This window comes from Diceros bicornis, chromosome 37, assembly GCF_020826845.1.
Source record: "Diceros bicornis minor isolate mBicDic1 chromosome 37, mDicBic1.mat.cur, whole genome shotgun sequence".
In the NCBI taxonomy this organism is placed as follows: domain Eukaryota; kingdom Metazoa; phylum Chordata; class Mammalia; order Perissodactyla; family Rhinocerotidae; genus Diceros; species Diceros bicornis.
The window spans coordinates 6152849-6176827 of NC_080776.1; the positions used below are offsets into that span (position 1 = coordinate 6152849).

Below are 23979 nucleotides of genomic sequence, written 5' to 3' on the forward strand. Positions count from 1 at the left end.
TTATGATGGCTAAAACCTACATGTCTCTAAAGAGTAAGTAAAAAGAAATTCAAGGACATGTAAAACATGTTTTAATATCTCATACCCAACTCTACTGAGGAATGTTAAAAAAGGAATTTCCCATTTTTGGCTTTCAGCTGAAGCATCATTTCTCTTGCTCTTTTATTACTTATTCTTCTTTTCCTTTGTAATTTATGTAGATTTTTGTTTGCAATTCAAATGGGATCTCTTTTATTTTAATGGGACGATGTGGCAATGATAATAACTCCCAAATCAAACATGAGTGCCGTATACTCTTTAAGAAGAACTTTCTTCGTCTGAAAAACCCTTGATAATGCAAGGTTATCTTTGTGCTCCTTCTGTCTTACCAGCCTTTATGGTAATCTTTAAATATTCCCAAGCATAAGTCCCAAGAGTGGTCTTTTAATTTTTTTTAATGGTTGAAATGTATCTTCTGAAAATGAGATTTTTTAATTGTAGCCTGCCATTTTCCCTTCCCACAGTAATGGGAACACACTGAATAGAAAGCAATTTCAACACTTAAATGTGCTGATGTGATGTTTCTTAATCACTTTTAATGAGTTTCATACAACTAGAAATGAGATAGAATTTTCAATGGAAATATAATTAAATAGAAAAGTCATTTCCTATACTTGTAATTTCCTCCTGATCATTTCTTTAATCACCTCCATAGAAAGTGTGCCTTACAAGCTTATAGCGATATTATTATACAGACTAATTTGCATAATTCACGTAGGTCATTAGAGCTGAAAACAATATAAATACATAACAATAAATTTCATTACAAATCAAGTGAAGCAAGGCAAGGTAAAACTTCAAAACTATGATTTTTCTTTTTAAAGTCTGATATATTTACCAGTTTTACCTGATTTTTCTTTCTTTCTTTCGTTTTTTTTTTTTGCTGAGGAAGATTCGCCCTGGCCTAACATCTATGCCAATCTTCCTCTATTTTGTATGTGGGTCGCCGCCAAAGCATGGACACTGATGAGTGGTGTAGGTCTGTGCCCAGGAACCAAACTGGGGCTGCTGAAACAGAGCGTGCCGAACTTAACTACTAGGCCACGGGGCTGGCCTTGATTTTTCTTTTTAAAGTCTGATATATTTACTAGTTTTACCTGATTTTCCTTGAATTGGCTATTTCTTGCCTAAATCCAGATTGGTCTTTTAATTACACCTTTTCAATCTGGCCTGTTCAAGACAATTCTCAGGAGAAGCAGTAACGTGAGTCAGTGAAAACTGTAAACGATCTTTGGAAATCCTCTCAGTTTTCAAGTTTGAATGATTTTGCTGAGAGATAGTGAAAAAAAAAGTTTTACTATTCTTGCATTGTGATGCTTAAGCATAAAAGCCCATTTAAATGTTGTTTAATTTGTTCTGATTATTTAAAGTAGTTACTAACTATGGAAATAGTTTAATTTGTAAGTCTAAAATATTGCTTTTCAGAATCTAGCAGACATTCTGGAAAAAGCAGTACTTTTTTATCTTAAATGCAGAGCTTGTGGTTTGTATATTTCTGTGCATAAGTTGTCAAAAGGGCTTGCTATCCCTTTAATTAATACAGTCCAGCTGGATTTACTTAAACTTACTTTGGGGAAAATATTTTTAGGTTTGTAGTTAAATAAGTGGTTTGAAGCACAGCCAGTCTCAACCCAAAGCTGCTCTTTCCTTATGTTTTTAAATGTAAGGAAATTTGAACAAGATGGAGCTGAGGTGCATGTCTTCCTTTGTGAGTTTCCAGCGCCTCGTCCTCATATATGAAGATGGAGGGACCAGCCTGCTCTCCCTCTGGCATGTCTTTAGTGGGAGCCACCCCCCGCCCCACCATTGCACAGTGTGTGGATTTGTGTCGTCACATTCTCTCTCCAGTGAGCAACGATGACTCATGTATGTGAGACGGTCGTCTAATATCACCATGATCTGCACTTTCTGATTTTTCCTTTTTTCACATATACAGAGCAGCTGTCTTGGTAACTACTGGCCTGATAAAGCTGAAAGACAGTGATGTTAACCAGAAGACCAGAGTCTGGGTCTGTGTCCTGCTAAGGAAAACTCATCTGAGCTGTAGTCTCTACAAAATTAGACTGTAAAACCTCCTCCAGATGAGATGCTAAATGTCAAAGCATTTTATACACCGTAAATCAATTCAAATGTGAGCTTGCTTGTTTTTTAAACAAATGAACCCTGAGGAAATCTCTTTCTGTATTTAGTCTTTTTATCTTTTTATAATTTTTATTTATTTATTTTTTTCCCCCAAAGCCCCAGTAGATAGTTGTATGTCGTAGCTGCACATCCTGCTAGTTGCTGTATGTGGGATGCGGCCTCAGCATGGCCAGAGAAATGGTGCGTCGGTGAGTGCCCGGGATCCGAACCGGGCTGCCAGCAGCGGAGCGCGTGCACTTAACCGCTAAGCCACCGGGCTGTCACTCTGTATTTAGTCTTTTTTTTTTTTTAAAGATTTTATTTATTTATTTTATTTCCCCCCAAAGCCCCAGTAGATAGTTGTATGTTATAGCTGCACATCCTTCTAGTTGCTGTATGTGGGACGCAGCCTCAGCATGGCCGGAGAAGCGGTGCGTCGGTGCGCGCCCGGGATCCGAACCCAGGCCGCCAGCAGCGGAGCCCGTGCACTTAACCACTAAGCCACGGGGCCGGCCCTGTATTTAGTCTTAATATTCATTGCCAGGTATTACTGAAATATTTTCTTACATTGCACAATAGGGTATAAAAAAAAGTGTTTTCCATGTCTTGTATATTATGAATTACTAATATTTTACTAATTAATAATCAACTATTTCCAGCACCACTATTTACCATGCTGAATGCCAGATTTAATCTCAAAGTTTAGTGATCTCCCCAAAGTTAAATGGAAAAGGAAATGGCCTTGGCAGACCAGGAGTAGGCACACTTTGTTCAGCTGGGGGTGGGCGGGGAGGCACCCTCTAACACCCTCAGCTGACACGAATTAAGACAGATTGGATTGAGGTTATTATACCATGGGGTTTCCTTAAGACAAAACTCCTCTATGCTGTACTGTTCAAGAAGCTTTAAGACCTCAGTCATCTTTTTGTTTTCCCAGCAGATAATCTCTTTGAATAAATGTTTATTCAATGAAGGAAGGAAAGGAGGTGGGAGGGAGGGAAGAATTATAATGATTAGAAAAGATCAGCTAAAGGTTGTTTCAATTATACTTCAGAAGAGTTAGCTAGCAAGTTAAATAAATATTGAGTCCACTTAAATCTGGTAAGGCAGAAAATATAAAACTATCTCTGTTACTGAAGAGATGAAATGACAAGAATGAATTTGTAGTGACAGATTTAGAAATTCTTGTACTGAAATCACCAAAAATTAGAGACTCGTACACATCATCGGTTTTCAAATGTTTGCTGAAGAGAAAAGGAGCATTTGTAAGGATTATTTTCCCCTAAATTTCCTTATAGAAAAAAGAAGCCATGACATTCAAGTTGTGGAATGTAAATCTTTTATTAAACAGTTGTCTTTCCACAGTAGTAAAGCTTTGGCATGTACAGTATAAAAAATAATCACCAACCATAATTATACCAAATTCTTCTTATCAACTGCATACTAAGTGTCTTCAATACAATTTTTTTCCATATAAAAATACTGGGAAAAATTGATAAATAACAGGTAAGAGAAAGATATTTCTAGGCAATTACTAGAATCATTGGGAAAAAGTGAGTACTGTGGATATTTTAAATATCACAGTAACCGAGGACATGCTGTTCCTACAATATTGCGAGCCGCACGGTTAACTGGAAGCAGAAGTGTTTGGGTAACTTTCCTACTTAAAATTTTGGTAATATCATTTCAATAGATTTTGCGTCTTGGTTGGTGCATGTGCTTCCCTATTGATCCCAAACCAAATCACGAGTTAGAATCATTTCATTTAAAATACTGAGCGGTACTGAATACTTTGGAGCCGAAGAGGCAACGTACTGCCCCCATTTATGAGAAAAGTCTCAAAACACTCCCAGGGTGATGCTTGGAGAAGCTGTGAGTTGAGCTGAAGCTGGAGAAGTTACTCCAGAGCAAAGGGCTTAAGAAAGAAACGAACACTCTAAGATGGGGTCTGCTAACATCACTCCAGTTTGGATGGACCTTGGCAGAGGTCCATGCTTGTTTCTCTGGGTTGGAAATGTTACTCTCGAGAATCTTCTCTGTCAGCCTGTACATCTAAAGGCATGAAGCACTCAATTGGGCAGTTGACATTCTGTTAAAAGAGAAGAAGAAAAATTAGTGGCAAATACTATAAAGGGTACAGAAAAAAATGGGGGGCATCTATGACAATTACTTACAATTAGGAGAATATTTCTAGCTTAAGAAGCTAGCAATATACTGGGCAATAGGAGATGTTCAAGAGTTTAGTACATTAGAACCTACACTATGTTACAGGATACAGTATTCTCTTCTTACTTCATTTAAAAGATCAAAAAACATTTGGTTCATTCAAAAGAAAGGTACCTACAGAAGGAGACTCCCTACCACGAGCCTAAGTGCGTTCACGGGAGAAGCACTCTTGGTGCAATGCACTTACAGTGTTGGTTCTCTGATGGTATCTCTGTGAATACTGGTTGTAGGAGTGGCCAGTGGAGCCTTCATGACCAGGTTCAGCCCCGGGTCTGCGGCAGTTGTCACAGCGCCAGCCCTGAGGCACCGGAGACAAGAAGTCAAATGGGGTTTATGATGACACAGGAACATCATAATTTAGTGCTTGAGTTGAAGAAGAATTTCAGCTCTTACGCATTGGCAAAATATAAGCAGTTAATCCAAAGGCAACTTTGATGATGATTTCATGCATTTATAACTCGTAGAATACATTTTGGTTGATTGCTCATATCTTATAGCTAGCTGCCTCTATTTTTATGTTTCTCTTTCTCCTGAAATGTCTTCTCTTCCTGTTCAAACCCCGCCCATCTGCTAAGCATCATTCCAGTCCCAACTTCCTTAATAAACTTTCCACACTAGATGACAGCAGAGGTTTTCCTAGAATCCTAGAGCTTTTAAGAGGGACTTCAGATCACATGGACAAACAGGTAAGGAAAATGAGACCCAGAGATGTGACTTGCTTAGAGGGAGCAGGACAGTCACACAGGGAACTGCTGGTGGCACTGGCGCTGCCACCCAGCGGGGTGACCCCTGGCCGTGCTCTTTCTCTTGCACATAGCCACTCCCTTCCTAAACTTCCAGAGCCAGTGACCTGGTAGCCATTCATCTGGCTAGATATGGAATGAGAGTGGGAACCGGACCACGCTGACTAGTGAGGCTCCTCCCTGAGAGTTTTGCTAGAAATGTGAGGAAGTGTGTTCTCTTTCCCTGTTGCTCCTACGCTGACAGGAGATAAATCTGGAGCTGATGGAGGCCATCTTTCTCACCATCAACAGGGAGCCTTCTGGAGAATGAAGCCAATACCAGGGAACGAAGCATCTGAGAGAGTGAGAGACTCCGGAAGCCACTGCTGGAGCAGCCCGGAAGCTGGCAGGTCCTGGGACTTTTCAGTGATTGAGCCTTCTTTTACCTAAATTAACTTGAGTTGGGCTTTTCTCTTATAACCAAAAGAACCCTAAATAACACAATCACTTTCTTTCTTATATTGTCAGTTAAATATTTCAGACATATTTCTCCATTTAAAAGTATATTTCCTATAATACCTAATACAATATTGGTAAACACCTACTTAAGAATCGATGACTCTGGCTTTGATAAATAATTGTAACCGTTCCCACTCCTGTCTTACATGTTTCATTTAGCACTCTGCTTTAGAACAGAATAGGTGTCACACATGAAAGGTTTCATGTTCATAAATAATGGGAAGGAGATACTGAAGTGAGACCAAAACCTACTTCCCAACAAATTCACTTTCCATCACACATTCTATACCAAACCTTTTACCAGAGATGACTGCATTCTATGATCACAGTCTCTATAAGTGTTAATGAGAGACAGAGAAGGAGAGAGACTCCACAGCTTCTCTCTACCAGAATGGGGAGTGCCTCTCTCCCCACCCACCTGCTAGGGGTGGAACGAGATCAGAATAGTTTCCATGGGATGCCTCAGGTCCTTAGATGGGGGCAGAGCCAGCCCCTGAAGACCCTTCCCTGCTGCCAGATTAATCTTTCTAAAGACCATTTTCCATCATGCTCTTTTTCTTCTTGGGCACCTGCAATTGGCTAATGCCAACGGCATCAACCAATAAGTCTTACCCTGGAGTAGGGACCATGCTCTTTGTGTATCAGAATTTGAGAGCTGTTGAGGAGGGTATGTTTTCATTGAAAACAAAGGAATAGTATATTCCATTGCTTTTATTTGAGTTACAAGAGTCATTTTATTTTGAATTTCAAATATTAGAGAAAGGCACAGCATTTTTTGTTATATTGAAGTAGGATGCAGATTAGAAATGGTTGAAAAGTACTGGCTTAAGTAATGGACTTCCAAGGCATTCCGTAAGTGGCTCCCCACTTCTTCACATCTAATTTCTTACCACAAGACACCAGGCAGAGGGGTGGCTCACTGCAGCCCATGTGTGCCGGCTCCTTCCCATCCCAAGGGTATGCCTACTCTGGTCTCTCTTCTCCCTTCCCTCCCTCAACCAAATTTTAACCATCCTAAACCCCAGCCAGTTTACACTTCTCTTTTGCATGAAACTTTCTTGCTGATTCCAGCCTACCTGGGAACTGTATTATTTGTCAGACCCACTCAGAACCTTATTTAAATAGCTTGACGTTCAATGTATGCTAATTTAATGTCTTCAACTATATCCTTAAGAGCCAGGACTATTTCTCATTCCCTCTGTTTGTCCCATATTCCTTAGCACAGTGCTATACCTATAACAGGAATCTATTTTTGGATTGAGAGGGGTTACAAAGACATGGTATTTTCTTAATTAGACTGGAACTGGAGGCTCCATGCTACCCAGCCTTTAAGGAACACACAGCTTGAGACTAGTAGGTGTGGGAGGGCTGAGGCTGCCAGAAAGGGGGAGGAAGGGTATTCAGGAGCCTTATGTGGGCAGCTATGTGCCAACAGGAAATGAGATGTTTCAACATTTCATCAAAGGCATTGCTACACCTGTGTGTAGAGCACACACACAAGAAGCTTAACCCTAACCACCAGTGCAGGAGCCTCCCCTTTATCTAACCTCAACTGCAGGGAGCCTGGCACATCCAGTCTTACCCGCTGGCCTCCGAAGCATGTGCAGGAGCAGATAGCACCGAGATATTCCTTCTGCCACTGTTCTCCTACGTGGTACGTCTTCCCATCATCATAACACGTTGCTTCATCTACAAGGAGACACAGTGAGAAGCACATGTAAGACTGAGAACAATAATACAGACTTGACCCCTATATAGGGGTGGGTCCCGTTTCTCTCCTAAATTTGCACCATCACAGCCCAAACACCATGTTTATGGGAATCATCTGTGAGAAAGGTACTGCTGTATAGATCTTAGGGCAGTATGTCCAAAAACTAGATCTGATAAACTGGAAAAGGTTCAATGGGAAGATGAAGATCCTATTTTAAAAGTTGAATTTAAAGACCTGTAAAGCTTTCTTGTAACATTTCACTGGCGATTATGGTCAAAATACTCAAGTTTGAAAAGTGCAAAAGTGCCCTGTAATAACACTAAATCATGGCTCATTTTTGAAGCTTGTCTCTGCTTTCCCAAATCAAAAGATTAACAAACACGCTCTTCACTCCCCAAAGAGACCTAAAGTCTCCAATCATTTCTATGAATGAGAGTTAACAGCTCGGTAAATGAAAGTGGGAGTGTGTAATAGACACTAAAAATGATCTGGGGCAACGTACGAGGATCACACTTGAATTCTCCTTTTCCATTTCCAAGACATGTGCAGCTCATCATCTGGCCGTTTTCTCCCTGGCGATCCCACTTCTCTCCAATCTTGTAGTTCACACCATTGTCATGGCACCATTCTGTGGGGTGGGGAGAATCAGAGGCAGAGTTATTGGTGTGTTCTGACTCACAAGACAGTGAGCGCACTGGGACATGTCGCCGGATTTTAAAAGCCAGGTATCTGGAAGGAAAGTTACAGCTCAAGATCCCTAGGACAAATCACTTTTTTGGTTGGATTTAAAAATATTAACTTCACCATTTAACATTTTCTAGGATATCTTAAGATACCATTTATTCCACCATACTCATGTCATAAGAATAGTTAATGACTTTCATTGGAATTCTCACTATTAAGGTTCAAAATTGTGGAATACTAAAGTAGGATTTTAGTAGTCTTTTAGGAATTGATCATAGATGAAAAGTCATTTGTTTTTGGATTTGCAGAGATCCTGGATACAAAGTAGTGCAATTAATGAAAAAACAAAGATCCGCTGGTTTCTACATGCCATAACCTGTTTCTTGAAAATGGGAAGAGTAAAAGAATAAACCTGTATATCAAAACAAAACACAAACAAAATGATAAATCAGTGGTTATTATCCTACAAAAAGACTGGTTCTGAGGATTATCTAAAAGTCACCAGTGTATAGCTTTAAGTACTATACATAAAAGATGACTTTTTAATCTCCAAGATCTATACTAAAACAAAACAAACTTCAGAAGTTTATATAACAATACACTACTTCTTCCATTTTATCAAGTCAGTCATTCCTTAAACTTTAAGAAAGTTACTCGACAATTATGACATCTGAGCAAAGAATATGTAAGTTGAGCCAAAGAATCACATAAATCAACTTAAACCTCCACTTCCACAATTGCACCTAACTTATATAGGTAATAAATATAAAAACAACAATAATTCAGTTTCAGAAATTAAAAACCACCTAATTGATGCCAAATATTAAAACTTCCAACTCCTAAACAGCATATGACACTTCTACTGCTCTTTCCAGTTTCAGATGATCAGGCACAGTAATCTGCATTGAAAAAATTAGTTGTTATTATATTTCAGTCTGAATTAAGCCATTTCATGTATACAAGTTAAGTAAAATACTTTGAAAATCTTTAAAAAATCTATTATGTTGTATTTTTCCAAATACGATTTCTGGATATGTCTATAGGAGGCTTATTTATAAGGTATGATGGTTAACACCTATAAAAATGAACCAATTGTCAAATAATAATCACATCCCCTAAAAACAAAGCACATGAAAAATTTATAAATTCTAGTACTAAATCTCAAAGCATATAAGAAGTAATTCCTAGGATCATTTTAATCAAAAATAATTTAAAATATTAAAATCTCTTTAAAATTTGAAAATCAAATATTTTTCAATTGAAATTGATTCTTAATTATCTACAAATGGATTATCTATACTCTATATTGTTTGGCAAGATTCAAGCTCCCGGATGTATGTATGTGCGCGTGTGTGTGTGTATATGTGTATGTTTGGTTTGTGGTGAAAGAGGCAGTGTTTGTATAAATGCTCACCTCTGAGCTCACTCAAGATTAAAAGATTAAAAGAGACCTGGAGGGGCCGGCACCGTGGGATAGTGGTAAGTGTGCGTGCTCCGCTGCTGGCGACCCGGGTTCGGATCCTGGGTGCGCACCGATGCACTGCTTGTCAGGCCATGCTGTGGCGGCGTCCCACATAAAGTGGAGGAAGATTGGCATGGATGTTAGCTCAGGGCCAGTCTTCCTCAGCAAAAAAAAAAGACAAGGATTGGCATGGATATTAGATCAGGGCTGATCTTCTTCATACACAAAAAAAAAAAAAAGAGAGAGAGACTTGGAGTTTCTTTGTGTCTCCTATGCTCTTCTTTACACCTGGCTCCAAAGAGTCTGACTTGATTTATTTTAACAGAACGTTTTTAAAAATCGTATTACCATCACAAATGTATTTTTAATTAATTGTCGTATTGATATACAACCCTTGAGATGAAGCAATATTCAACAAGTAAAATTTCCCATCATTTTTCTATGATGCAAAATGTTACTTTGAGTGAAGCAGCCTCCCATGGTTTGCTTCACGTTTGGAAGAGCCTGTGTCTGCCAAACACGCTTGCTCGGCACGTTGTGTGAATGCATGGCACTGGAAGAGATGGACAGAGCGAGCTACTCACTAGATGAGTCGCATCTGAAATGACCACTGCCAAAGCCTAAGCACTGGCATGAGAGTTTAAAGCCAGATTCAGACAATCGCTCCCACTCCTCTCCAATGGCGTAATGGGAGACCGTGTAGGGGTCGAAGCACGAGTCATCCGTGGGTTGGTTTAGGCCTTGGTCGACTACATGAAGAAAAGGAGGAAAAAGCACAAAAAAAAGACATCTTATTGGTGGTTTTAAACCATAAGAAGAAAACTGAGTTATTATATATAATGACAATCTAAAACAAACATCCTAGTAGCATTAAGAAGCATTCATCTGCTCTATCAATGCATCAGCTGCCTTAATAAACAACGCTTAGAAGTTGCCAGTGGACACTTGCCACAAGTATCTGAACAGGAGCCTATCTGGGTCAGCCCCGTGGCCTAGTGGTTAAGTTTCGCGTGTTCTGCTTTGGCAGCCCAGGTTTGGTTCCCGGCATGGATCTATACCACTTGTCAGCAGCCATGCTGTGGCGGCATCCCACATGCAAAATAAAGGAAGACTAGCACAGATGTTAGCTCGGGATGAATCTTCCTCAACCAAAAAAGAGGAAGATTGGCCACGGATGTTAGCTCAGGGCAAATCTTCCTCCCCCCCCCAAAAAAAAAAAAAAAGAAGCCTATCTTTCATTTTTGCTATCAGTTCTAAAAAATCATTTCTGGTAAACCTAGTCTATAGAGCATGGAACAGATCTTGAGGCAATTTAAGCTAGGTAAGAACTTCAGCAGAGGGGGTGGCCCAATGGCATAGTGGTTAAGTTCACGCCCTCTGCTTCAGTGGCCCGGGGTTTGCGGGTTTGGATTCTGGACATGGACCTACACACTGCTCATCAAACCCTGCTGTGGCAGTGTCCCATATACAAAACAGAGGAAGACTGGCACAGATGTTAGCTCAGGGACAATCTTCCTCAAGCAAAAAGAGGAAGATTGGCAAAAGATGTTAGCTCAGGGACAATCTTCCTCACAAAAAAAAAAAAAAAAACAACTTCAGTGGAATGCAGAGTCTGGAAATGTCTCTCCATCAGTACCCAAGTGACCTTTAGCTGGTTATTTAAAATTTCTCTGCCTTACCTCCCTCATCTGTAATATGGGGATAATAAAAATATGTCTACCTGCTTGGGATCTTGTGAAGATTACACAAGATCATGAATTCAAAGCACTGGTCCATTGCCAACACTTAGAAAGTGCTCACCACATAAAGAATAATTCATAGAGGGCATCTTTTGCTTTTAATGCAAAAGTTGTAGCATTTTTATATACCGGTATAATGAGATATTCACTTTTATTATTGCATTTTTTGGTATAATAATGCAAAAATTCTAGATTTTGTACATTATTGTCATAATGGTAGAACTGCTTTACTTTATCAATAAAATCAACTGTTCCAAATAAGAAACAGCAATGGGATCTCGATGACTTAAGAATAAGTAATAGAGTCTCTTCATGTTGCCTAAGACCTTGGTCTTCATGTTTTGGGAAAGCTTATTTTAAAATAATCTATGCCATCAAAGCATGCTTCAAGTTATTCTCCCAAAATTAAATAAACTAACTTCTGTGACTTTGAATCTCACTGTGTATATTTCTTTTTACAGTACAAAAATCAAAAGCAATAGATATTTGAAGTGCCTAATATTTTAAAAAGCATCACCCTGGAAGAAAATAGAGTTTTGGAGAAACTAGGAAGTCTGAAAAGTCTCAAAGCCAGGCGAACCTGGCTGGCATGCAGAATATTGCTACTGAGAATAAGGAGTCAGAAAGAAAAATTGAAGAAACTTAAATCGCTACTAGGGGTTTCAATAACCCTCCTAGAAATAGCTAGGAGGTAAATTCCACCTGACTAAAGTCGTGGAGATGGAATCTTTTTAAAAAACGATGTGGAAAAGCACAAAGACCTTTGTGCTCTTGAAAATTCATTTCACATTGCATTCTACTAGTAGAACCACACAAGGCAAGAGGCATGGATTATTGTGGATGTATAATACAACAAGCACAAAATGATCCCCCTCCAAAATACTCAACTGCTTAATTCACAGGCTTTTACACATGTAAAATGGCACAGTCATCTATCGAATGAGGAAGGAGGCTGAGATTAAGTAACTGGCCCTAGGAATACAGCCTGTCATCCGGCAGAGACAGAATTTAGCACTCTCTGCTGATGTGGAATCATCCCTCTGGACGGAAGATTCAAGATTCATGGTTTTGATTATTCCCTATCTCACGTTCCTTGTGAATCTTCAGCTGCCGCAGGTTGAGAAGCCAGGTGATACAATACTGGTTTAAAAGGACTTCTCAGGTGCTACAAAGAAGAGTCAATGACCATTTAACCTCCGTGGTGGCTACAGATCTATATAATCAGAAAAAAATTGAAATAGCATTGGAATAAGGGAGTTGTTTGGACAGAAGTGGGCTATTTTGGTAGCATTTTACATCAGGAACAAAAACCAGCTATCCCTGATGTCTGCAGCTAGTGGATTTCCTTTACAGGTAATCAGTTTTGGTACTTAAAAGTCACTCAAGAGGACAGTAACGTGGTGAGATGGAGAGAGTCTGGTAAAGAGAACAGGAGACTTGTGCCCTGTATCAACTCAGACACTCACTAGCAGGGGCTCAGAGTGTTGGACTAAATAATATTTGAAGTCCCTTCCAGGTGTATCATCATATCACTGAGACTATTTATGGATGTTTTACAAAAATATTAGGATGCTATGAAGGGAAAATAATTAAATTTAAAGTTGTTCGTTTACTTCATGGCATTATTTCTCAAAGTTAAAAGACAACAGCAACCCAAGAACAGTCAGTAGGAAAAGCATCTCTGGTGTGGTCCAGAGGAGAGCCCATGCCTGAATAACACAGGCCTTCACATACCAGAGTTGCCCACGGTAACAACCTCCTCCCGAACCTTGTGCCTCTTCTGGTCTTTCAGTGCCTCCACTATGATGTTGTAGGTGGCCCCTCTGGTAAGGCCTGTCAGGGTGGCACTAGCAGAGGTTCCAGGAACTCGGAACTGCAATTATTGGCACATCCACAGTGAGAAAGTGTTACAGCGAGAATGACAAGACTGTCCCTATTCTCTTATCAATACCCCTCACTGGGTCAACAAAGCAGAGGCAGACAAATACAGAGGGAGGCTGTAAAGGTCCCAACCAGACGAGGAGAGAAATGGACGTTGGGTGAGGGGCCATCATTTCTACCTGCCAGATTTTCCTGCCAAAAATGGACCCTATGTGCTCCAGAGTTACCAGGAGCCCTCAGTAACTCTAGAGACAGCCTCCTCTTCATCCTGCTGTAGTCGCAGGTCTGTGCAAGACCAATGAAAACCCTGGCTATGCCCACTTCATGTAAAACGTGGACACTGTGCCATGCAGGAGATAAATTCATCCTATGCAAAGTGGCATCTGACCCCAAGATGGGGTCCTTAAAACACTCTGGCAAGTCCTCAAACTCATGTTTCTAAGCTCAAAAGTCTCCCACAGCATAGTCAGTTTTTTAAATTCTGCCACTTTCTAAAAATAAGAACACAATCAAAATTGATACTAGCAAGACAAATTAAAGAAAAGAAGTTTTAGTTAGAGAATCAATCACTTATAACAATTGATACAGACAGCCTCACCCAAGTTCATTCTCCTTGGACATATCATAGATTATGGGAGGCTTCAAGGACAGACTGTAAGGATGGCGTTTTAGCCCTTCTCACACAAATATAAATTCAGGCAGCATATTTCTCTCTTTTCTAGGATTGTTTCTTTGTCTATATTACTAAAGAGCCTCAAAAGTGTCAGAACAATAGAAATTATTTTATTCTATTAAACAAAAGCTAATGACACTCTGGTACATCTCGCAAAGTAGAGCCACATTGAGATTAAAAAAAAAAAAAAATCAGGGCTTAAGTGTGCCATCTTGCTAAGAGGTTCTAGAAGTGTAGCCACTTGACATCAGAGCTCTGGCCACTTCAGTTACCTAGATTCCTTCTTTCTGGGCTGCCCAGAAGTAAAGAGAAAATTAATTACCTGCAAGGGTTCTTCATCAATGCCAACTGGATGACATGAAATGATATACTCAGAGCTTTCCTGGAATGGGGTCCAAGAGATGGTTGTCTGAGAGAGAGCTTCTTGTCCTGTAGAGGTATTTGGATTGAGTCCCAGATCGTGAGGGTAGAGGTGGTGGTCTACGTCTCCCCTGGGGACATGACCAATTTGGATCTCCTCATTTACATTCGGCGGATATGGTCTTGGCCTATGCCTGACGGGGGTGGCCGTTGTGGGTGGTGTGGTCCGCCTAAAACCATGCTCCTCAAAGACCATTTGTTGCCCAACACTGGGCTGCTGACCAGAAGTGCCAGGAAGCTGAATACCGTTTCCATTGTCATACCCAGGGTTGGTGATGAAAGGGGTCTTTTGAACTGTGGAGGGAACATCCAAGATCTCTGGTCCGTGAAGATTGGGGTGTGGAAGGGTTACCAGTTGGGGAAGCTCATCTAGCCAAGAGAGGTTAGAGCCAAAAAAAGCAGAGCGCGTTAAGCTTGCAGAAATAGCAGCAGGTCATTATCAATTCAGGCAACAATGACTGTTTATCAATCTGATCAAAGCCCCTGGAAAATTAGCAGTTCCTCGATCACAAAACACTTTTTCCAGAAAAAATCTTTATGCTTTTTCTTAAAGGTTTCTTTACAGTTCAGAACGAAAAAAGTGTTAGTATGAAGCTATCATACACACATACAAAGCTTTGAACCGCTGAGCCCCATAGAAGCTGCCTTTGCTCAAATGAAGCCTAATGGAACCGAAATGTGCAGACTTTTCTTTCTCTTTTTCATTTGAGAATCATGTTATAAGGGCTAGAATCCACACTATTATATCAGCGTCTGAAGTATGAGAATTCCAGAGGTTTGGCTCAACAGGTTTTCATGGTAAAAATAGATAAAAATACATACATATTTATTTTTAAAATTCTCCTGTTAGCATAATATAGAATTTTCTCCAAATTAGACTGAAATTGGTTGAAAAAGTAAGACATTATTTAGCTCCAAGTTTTAGAAACCAAATAATAAATAAAGACAAATAGGAGAGATTTTTCTCCCAACTTTTTTTTTAACATTTCTAACTTCAACAAAAGATATAAAAGAAGAGCAATGACAACAATTTGGTTTTTACATTATAATATCTGGTTTGAGTCTTTTAAAGGTGAAGAGAAGGCTTTATATGGACTAGCTAAGAAAAAAATAAAACTGAACTCTGCAGATTATGTTAGGTTATTCCTGCTGTCAAGAGCACAACACATATACCACGCTGTTAGAAAAGAAAGTTCCATGAGAAATGCATCAAAACCTGGAGAACAGTTTCACTGCAAAATTGATCATTTGTAATTAGTTTTGTCTTGACTGTCCCCCATTACCCGGAAGGCGCTCTTTACCTGTCTTTTTCCTCCCGATCAGAGGCTCACTCTTCTGATTGTTCTTGAGGGCAATGACTTGGATTGTGTACTCGACTCCTGGCTCCAGACCTGATGGAAGGACAGATCATCAAGTGATGTCTGTGGGCTCCGCTAGTCAATGACAATTGATCTCACCAGGAGATGCTACTGGGGAGCAAGGATCCTCTCTCTAGCTGGCCGTTGGCCTCTTGAAAGGTAAAATCAACTTCATTTTCTTCCATAAACACCAAAATACTCTGCATACAGCGGCCATTTAGCAAATTAATTATCTTCCTATCAAATCTGACACCCAAACAAGCACTTTTAGGTTAACTTTTCCTGGGTATTCGTTTAACATGCCGTCTCATTTGCCCTTTTGAGTTCCAGGAAATCTATCAGCACTGTACACCGCCAGTGGAATACACATTTGGGAGAGATCATTGCAGGTTGTATACATGAATCTACACAGGCCTAATAAGCAGACAGCCTTCGGTGGCAGGATCAGTGAAATGTTAGAGTAACGGTGAGTACTCTACAGAAGAGAATGACCCATCCTTGTGTGGTGCCTGTGCACTTCAACTCCTTCCATATATGATTCTATTTTCCTGTCCCCAAAGTTTCTAAAAAAGCAATGTCTCCTAGTATCTGTGTGTTCTGTATGATTTTTAAGTCCAGAGGATACCCTATACACAGTTTAAACATTTAATTTCTTGGACAAAAATAATACCAGAGGCCGATGATCTTTCCCACCGAAATGGACAACTCTTATTCCCCATTCCAGGCATTGTCTCCAATACGGGTGGCTGGGAATTACTTTGCCTCAAGACCTATTCTGTGAAACAGGATAAGGGCCATGGCAGGTGGCACTCTGGCAAATCCTACAAGATCATTAGATCTTTAGGGAGCTGAGTGAGAGGACAGGATCACAATTAGCTAGTTTGCGTTGAAAAATGTCTTTTCCTAGGACTGGATTGACAGGTAGCTGGCAAATGTAGAGCAAATAAACAGATTCTAGTTATGCCATTATGACAGTATTGAAATTAATGCATTTGCATCAATTCATGCCTTTTGAGATGTCTTGAGCTCTACAGCTCCTACATAGAGGATGCTTTTTGAAGTTATCAGAAATGGGGCTATACCATGTTCTCATGGTATAGCATCAAAGACACAGCTGGAATCTGCTAAGCACTTTGTGTGTTGTAGAGATTAAGGAGGAAAATGGCAGCATGGAAGCAGCAATACCGGTAATAGTAGCCTCTGTGACACCAGGGCGGGGCCTAGGGACCACTTCTCTGGGAGGGGACCCAGGCTTCTCATACTTGATGATGTAACCAGTAATCCTGGCACGGGGTGGCTGCCATGATACCAGCAAGGAGTTGGGTGTGGTGGCCAGGAAACGCAGGTTGGATGGTGCATCAATGGCTAAAGGAAAACAAAGTTAAGTCTCTAAGCAAATGAACAACCAAGAGAATTATTCCCACACTCTTTTCCCAGCCTTTATAAAAAGTGTAGTTACCAGTGGAGGCGTCGATGACCACAGGGGAACTCCGAGCATTGTCATTCAGGGTGTACAAGTAGATCTTGTAGTCAGTGCCGGGTTGTAAACCTGGGATTTGTGAAGAGATGATTTGTATCTGATCTTGATTTACTAGGAAAACTTTTAAACTCATCTACAATTTTCATGGTTCCTTGACCACCCTATATTCATACAGACCACAGAAGCGGTTCATATTTGAACAATAAATTAGAGCACGGCATGGGTGTTAACTGTTAATGAGAAACATCTGGAAAGAAAATCACTGATGCATACAAAGACACTGGCTAAAATCAATTTTAAAATACAAAAATGCTATGTTAGAAGTGGCCATCTTAGGGGCTGGCCCGGTGGCGTAGCGGTTAAGTTCGTGCGCTCCGCTTTGGTGGCCCAGGGTTCACAGGTTCGGATCCCGGGCATGCACCGACACACTGCTTGTGAAGCCATGCTGTGGCAGCGTCCCATATAAAGTAGAGGAAGATGGGCATGGATGTTAGCCCGGAGCCAATCTTCCACAGCAAAAAGAGGAGGATTGGCAACGGATGTTAACTCAGGGCTAATCTTCCTCACAAAAAAAAAAAAAGAAGTGGCCATCTCGGAGAATGAGGGGTGAGCTCCTATTGAGTGTGTTGTTTCTTTATCGTAATCAGATGGTCACTGGTTGGTAACTGGAATAAGAATTTTAAATCTCAAAAAGACCTAAATTGACTCAGATATTGAACATTCTCTGACTATAACTTTGGTCTTTATGAAGTAGTGTTTGCTTTTCTAAATTTAATTATGCTTTATAATCTATGTTAATGTTAAGAACTATATACCACCATTTAGTGTCTTTTGGTTTTAAGCATTGTGTTACAATTTTTTTTTTATAAGCAAGTGTATATGGATGAAAGATCAAATTTTGTGAATGGGACTTATGCCATTTCTCTGGCAAACATTAAACAAAGTCAGGCATTCACAGGACAAATCTGTTTCTGATCATGGTGTGAAAATAAGTTTTTGAAAAATATAGCTGGGTTATCATAAAACATTGAAAATAAGTTTAATCATGGGGCCGGCCCCGTGGCTTAGCGGTTAAAGTGCGTGTGCTCCGCTACTGGCGGCCTGGGTTCGGATCCCGGGCGCTCACTGACGCACCACTTCTCTGGCCATGCTGAGGCCACGTCCCACATACAGCAGCTAGAAGGATGTGCAGCTATGACATACAACTATCTACTGGGGCTTTGGGGGAAAAATAAATAAATAAAATTATTAAAAAAAAAAAAAGAAAATAAGTGTAATCAGTGTAAGCGGTAGAATAACCAAAGAGCTCGTTTATGTTGTGAATAGCAGTTAATAAATGTGGTCAGTACAGTGAGGTGTCTGACCTGTGATGGTGTAGCTTCTAATGTCCGGCTTGATGGTCCTCTGGATTGGAGGCTGGCCATTTGCTGGGATGGCATCGACCTGGAAGCCAGTGATGGTCTCAGTCTTGGTTCTCCAGCTAATGGTGATGGTGGTCTCAGTAGCATCAGTCACACGGGCCCTTCTTGGAGGGCTGACATCTGCATGAGATCATAGCTAGAGATTAGTGCCTGGCTGGCTCATATACGTAAGGTTTTTGTATTTTAAAATGTTTATTTTGCACCAAATACATCCATTTCTATACAGGATTAATAATGTGTAGATTTTCTCCTGTGGCATCCAAAGAGGAAAGTTGACAGTAACTAGGAAATATGGAAATATTTATCTCACATACCATTTTTTTTTTCTGAAGAACTGAAAAGCTTTACAAATAGTCCCAGTGGTTCCCAAGGCTAACTTTATAGTATCTACAAATACCTCAGTAAATGTTAAAATTATTAATTTATTATAATATAAAATATGCATAGTAGGATTATGGCCAGCCAGCAATAATACGTGCATGTATTGCTAGCATTTTGTCATTTTTATAGGACTTAATATTTTTTCTCTCAACAGGTGCAACACCATCCTTATTTTTTAAATGAAGAAACTTTGACATTTTATGTGATTTCTGGAAGAGCATACTGTGAGTTATTGATACGGCAGAAAACTAGAATTTGGGTCCAATTTTGTCCAATACTTATTGCACTGTTAAGATATTGCAGAAGCCAGCATGTCCTCCTCAAGCTTAACTCAATGAAAACAAATTATAACAAGTAGAGCATAAACTAGGTGTTAGTCCTAGTTCATAACACCAGCACTATAACATTATGAAGTGATCCCATTTATGTGCTAGTGGACCACTTTCTGGAGGGGCACAGAAGGCAAGCGTAGTAAGTCAAAAAGATGGGCAAGCAATTTCCAAATTGGGAATCATTCCATTGTCAACTTAGTGATCTAGAAAATGATTTCCCATTCTTTAATTTTTGTTTATACAGAATGTTTGTTGATACTAAAAAGTTTGATTACTCACTCTCCAGAGTAGTGACGATTCCCTGAGCTGGTCTGCTTGTCAATGTGTCCTTAAGAGCATAGATGTTCACTTCATATTTGGTGGCCACCTAGAAAGAAGAGCATGGTAAGCTTTAACAATGTGATCTTTGGAAGCCCAGGGATTTTCTCTACAGCTTTAGAAAAACACAATGGTTATAAAAGAAAAAATAAACTAGCAAAACCCACAGCACTGTAAATTCCTAGATTAATTTCACTCCTACACTGCAGATGATTAAGAACGTATTTAAATTACATGAATTTAAAAATGCGCTTAGGGGTTAAGTGCAAGTAAGCCATAACTTACATACTTACATAAACAGATACAAAATGAGAAAAATGGGTATTAGCCTATTTTTCTCCTTTATGATCTGACAGGTGCAAATCAGGAATTTTTCTGACCATAGAGATGCAAAGAGAATGCTCTGCTCTATCTCTGAACTCTCCATAGTTTCTCCTGGAAGTGGCCTTATGTTAAGAAGAACACCAATTTCCTAGGTTCCTGGCTAGTTTTCTGGGTACACATCTAGAAGGATTAAAAATGTTTTAATGAAGGTAGTGTCAGGCTGGGTTGGTACAAACTGGAGAATATTCCTTGCCAAGGTAACAGAGCTCAGAAAATGCATAACTGAGATGGATTTATGCATTCAGCCTATGGATATATAAATTTCCAACCCCCACACACATACAACCTTTTATAATAAACAGAATACATTTAAAGAGCTGTCCAACATCCAAAGCTATTTATAACATTCTGTCCCAGATAGTCATCTGGAAAAGCTTACGTCAACACAAAGAATTCTACTTCATACAAAATTATAATAAAATTATTTGATGGTAAAAGCAAAGACCACAATTATATTTATCATGATATTGTATTTCCACCACCTTAAACTGTGTAGGAGATGACGTACTTCTCTGTTCCAGTGAAGAAGGGCACTTCTTACCATGAGTCCTGATACAACCACAGATGTGCTATCAGGAGAAAGGTTGATTTCTTTCATTGGTCCAGTCTTCTCCTTGGGGGTCACCCGCACTCGATACCCAGTGAGCTGAACATTGGGTGCTGTCCACTGGGCAGTCAGGCTTGTTGGTGTAACCTGAGTGAATTTCAGGTCGGTTGGTGCAGGAATGGCTGTTGGGATGGTCATTGGTTAGAGATTATCTTATAGGAAATGGGGAAAAGGGAAAATAAAGTGAATTCTGAGAAGTAGAATAGATTGTGCTTGTTTGTTTAGGTGGGTTCCCTGATCAAGCCAAGATTCAGTACAAGGAGGGATGCCAAAATGAAGAAAATGTTTGCTGAAAAAACGTGTTTTATATCCACCAATGCTCACAATCACTGGAAGCACTTGGGTAAATGCCAGAACTCTAAGAGACTTTAGGTATTTGAAGTTCTTTTAGCTTTCCCTTAAAAAATTAAAAAAAAAAAAGTCAAATTGGCTGATTAGTCATTAGGATTGATTTTCCATTTGTATAGAAAGATAAGCAATAGCCTTTTTCCTATATAAAATATCTTTGTATGGAAAACCATTTCACAGAGTATTCCATCCCCCAGAAGATAGAATTATGTTTTTATTCTCTTTATTTGGACCCCATGGCACATATCACTGCTAAATTTGAAGTATTCTCTGTGGTGCAGCATAAGAAGAAAGTTGGCTCACAATAGAAGCAGAAAAGAGAAGCAAAGAGCAATAATACAGATTGTCACCTCGAGGGTTTATGCTGTCATGAGGACACATCTTTAGCATTCCACTCTGCTTCAGAAACAAAGCATAAGAAGATACAGCATTGTGGAAAGCACTTGCCTTATCAACTGTTGCATGTGTCTAATTCTTAATCTTTTAAGCAAATTATACACCCAAAACATGATATCTAACCAGAGAAGGAAGGTCTTATCCACGTATTCTCAGAATCATGCTGCTAGAAATGGTTCAGTTTGGGTTCCTTTTTAAGAGTAAGCGCTAGGATGGCAAACTTCTTTCCCTTATATGTAGTGAGCATAACCACAGGGAGTCATAGTTTAGGAAATAATCCACAATTTTAGTATTATCTTCAAATATCTCACTTTATGGCCTCGCTTGTAAGCCAAGTAACTCCAAAATTTCCTTTTATTAGACTTTAAATATCAGCTAAACTTTATTGTTTATTACTATTCTTCTCTAAGGAGGGTTTTCCCTAACAGAGAGGCTGCTTTTCCTACCCCCCTACACGGGAATAGTAGCCCGATAAAGTATAATTCATTCAGCAGGGCATAAAGCTGCTGCTCCCAGGAGCACTCAGTGGTGCAATTAACGATATACCTGTGGACTGGGTTCCAATCAGGGGCTGGCTCTCCATATCATCGTGCAAGGCAACCACACTGACTGTGTACTCAGAACCCGGCCTGAGGCCTTGCAGCTCTGCAGTGTCTTCTTCACCATCAGGTGCAGGGAATAGCTCATGGATTCCATCCTCAGGGCTCGAGTAGGTCACCCTGTACCTGGAAACTTGCCCCTGTGGGCTTTCCCAAGCAATTTTGATGGAATCGACATCCACATCAGTGAATGCCAGTCCTTTAGGGCGGTCAATGTCTGTTAGGCAAATTAATGGTAAGAGGTTATGTGAAAAGCAAGTTGTGAAATAAGCATTTTTATAACATGCAAAGCAGTTTTGCAGATCTCATTTTCTCAGATGAATTAAATTCCAATTAACCCACTATTAAATGGAAAATTACTTGACACTTGCTTAAATAGTTTTGGCGTAGAAAATATTTAATGTCGCATCACTTATTAAAACGTAGGTGAGATGCGTAGACATCTTAGCCAAATGTCCCCACAAGGCAGATTTATTTATATTAATTTTAAGATACCCTACCAAGAATTGTTTTTGCAATGTGTTGTTAGTTTCATAGACCTGGATTTTCTATACCTCGGAAGTGGTAAAGTTGATTTTCAATGTTAGATTCAGATCATTATAATCTGTCTTTAACTCTTTCTTTTCCCCGCTCTATTAAGTATTTACAGTAAACGCTGGTCCAGCTACAGTCCTCCAAATGCTCCAGACATAATAGCTTCATGAGTTACACGTCAATCAACTTTACCATCCAGTCATAGAAAAGAAGGTCCTAGCAAAATATTTTGTAGATTTGCTATAGGCAAATAAGATTTTGCTGAGGCCATTTGAGCAAAAGAAATTAAAGCACAGCACTAACTATGGTAGTTTCACAACTTCTTTCCCTATATGTTCATTGCTTGGCACTGAGAAGGAAAAATGTCAAGGGCTCAGCTCAAGATACAAACTAGCAAACAAGTTAGCTTTCACTATGCATAATCGCAGAAGATATACAGAGGGCATTCGGATGCCTAAGAACAAAATTTGACTTTGAAAATGGAAAACAAGCACTGGTTACGTACTGGTTACTGCTGTCTGAACTAGAGGCTGACTCTCTCCATTTCGACTCTGAGCATAGACACTAACCACATACTCCACTGTGGGCTGCAAGCCTTCGATGGTCATTTCTGTTTGATCTGCAAAGGGAGTGAAAAGCAAAGGCAACATCTATGTCATCCATTGTAAGGTCATCCAAGTGACTTTCAGAATTCGGTAGTAAACATGTAGTGGTCTAGAATTTTCATGAAAATATGGAGGAGTCAGACATGGATTTCCTCTTGGACAAACATGCTGATTGCTAATACCAATTATCACATTGGATTAAAGTCACATTAAAGGATAAGTCTAAAATGTAATATGATATCCCCAATGATGAATGATGCTGCTCTTGGAAAAATGAAAATTAACTTGACTTTAAGATATTGCCGTAGGATCCTAATTTCACAATTATTTAATATAAAAACGAAAATAAGAGCTAAAAGGATCTTAAAAAGTCAGGCCCTCTTTCTCTTGTTGATGTGCATGATAAACAAAACCACAAAGATGGATCTAATAACTTAAGATGACCACACCATCAAACAGAACCATGCATGTAAAAACAGAAGCGCATTTATCCTAAAAATTCTCCTGTGGAGGGAATTAGTAACAATCTTGAGCACTGAATTCAAAAATAGGGAAACCGTGACATCTGATATGAAAATGGATAGTACTCAGAGCCAGGTGGCCATTTATTTAAAAAAGCATCTTGTGTGGTCCTCCTCTGTTTATCCTGATGTAGGTGAGATGCTGGCTATTCTTACCTGGACCTGTGGTTTTAGTTTTCGTTGGTCCTGGGCCATTTTTGGGGGTAGTGGTCACTCTGTAACCAGTAACAGGGGAACTCGAAGGCAGCCACCTGACACTAATGCTGTTGTCCTGGACGTCAGTCACTTGCATCTGGGATGGTTTGTCAATTTCTACAAATAAAAACAAAGAGAAACCAGTGAGGCTCCAGTCCATGGGGACAAGACTAGACAAGTCCTTGTCTCCAGTTCTGGTACATATAGAATGATCTCTTACCACTATTAACAACTCACAGGTGTTTCTTTTGCAGAAACACAGAGATAGCTTTTGGGAGGTGGGGCATGTATCTAGATAATGTT

General features: G+C 39.7%; 1 protein-coding gene across 2 annotated transcripts in view; it reads right to left on the minus strand.

Moving 5' to 3' along the window:
- Positions 1 to 3482: 3482 nt before the first annotated feature.
- FN1 (fibronectin 1) overlaps positions 3483 to 23979 on the minus strand; it is a 66505-nt gene continuing 46008 nt past the window's right edge. For both annotated transcript variants that reach the window (XM_058532954.1, XM_058532953.1), the window contains 16 exons: positions 23638 to 23793; positions 22861 to 22974; positions 21769 to 22038; positions 20413 to 20600; positions 19449 to 19536; positions 18400 to 18576; positions 17015 to 17104; positions 16741 to 16920; positions 15499 to 15588; positions 14100 to 14566; positions 12958 to 13096; positions 10069 to 10233; positions 7841 to 7966; positions 7210 to 7316; positions 4574 to 4684; positions 3483 to 4249 (listed from right to left, as the gene is read on the minus strand). In XM_058532954.1, the coding sequence (XP_058388937.1) occupies positions 4178 to 4249; positions 4574 to 4684; positions 7210 to 7316; positions 7841 to 7966; positions 10069 to 10233; positions 12958 to 13096; positions 14100 to 14566; positions 15499 to 15588; positions 16741 to 16920; positions 17015 to 17104; positions 18400 to 18576; positions 19449 to 19536; positions 20413 to 20600; positions 21769 to 22038; positions 22861 to 22974; positions 23638 to 23793 (2540 nt within the window). In that variant the 3' untranslated portion in view covers positions 3483 to 4177. The remainder of the gene's footprint in view (positions 4250 to 4573; positions 4685 to 7209; positions 7317 to 7840; positions 7967 to 10068; positions 10234 to 12957; positions 13097 to 14099; positions 14567 to 15498; positions 15589 to 16740; positions 16921 to 17014; positions 17105 to 18399; positions 18577 to 19448; positions 19537 to 20412; positions 20601 to 21768; positions 22039 to 22860; positions 22975 to 23637; positions 23794 to 23979) is intronic.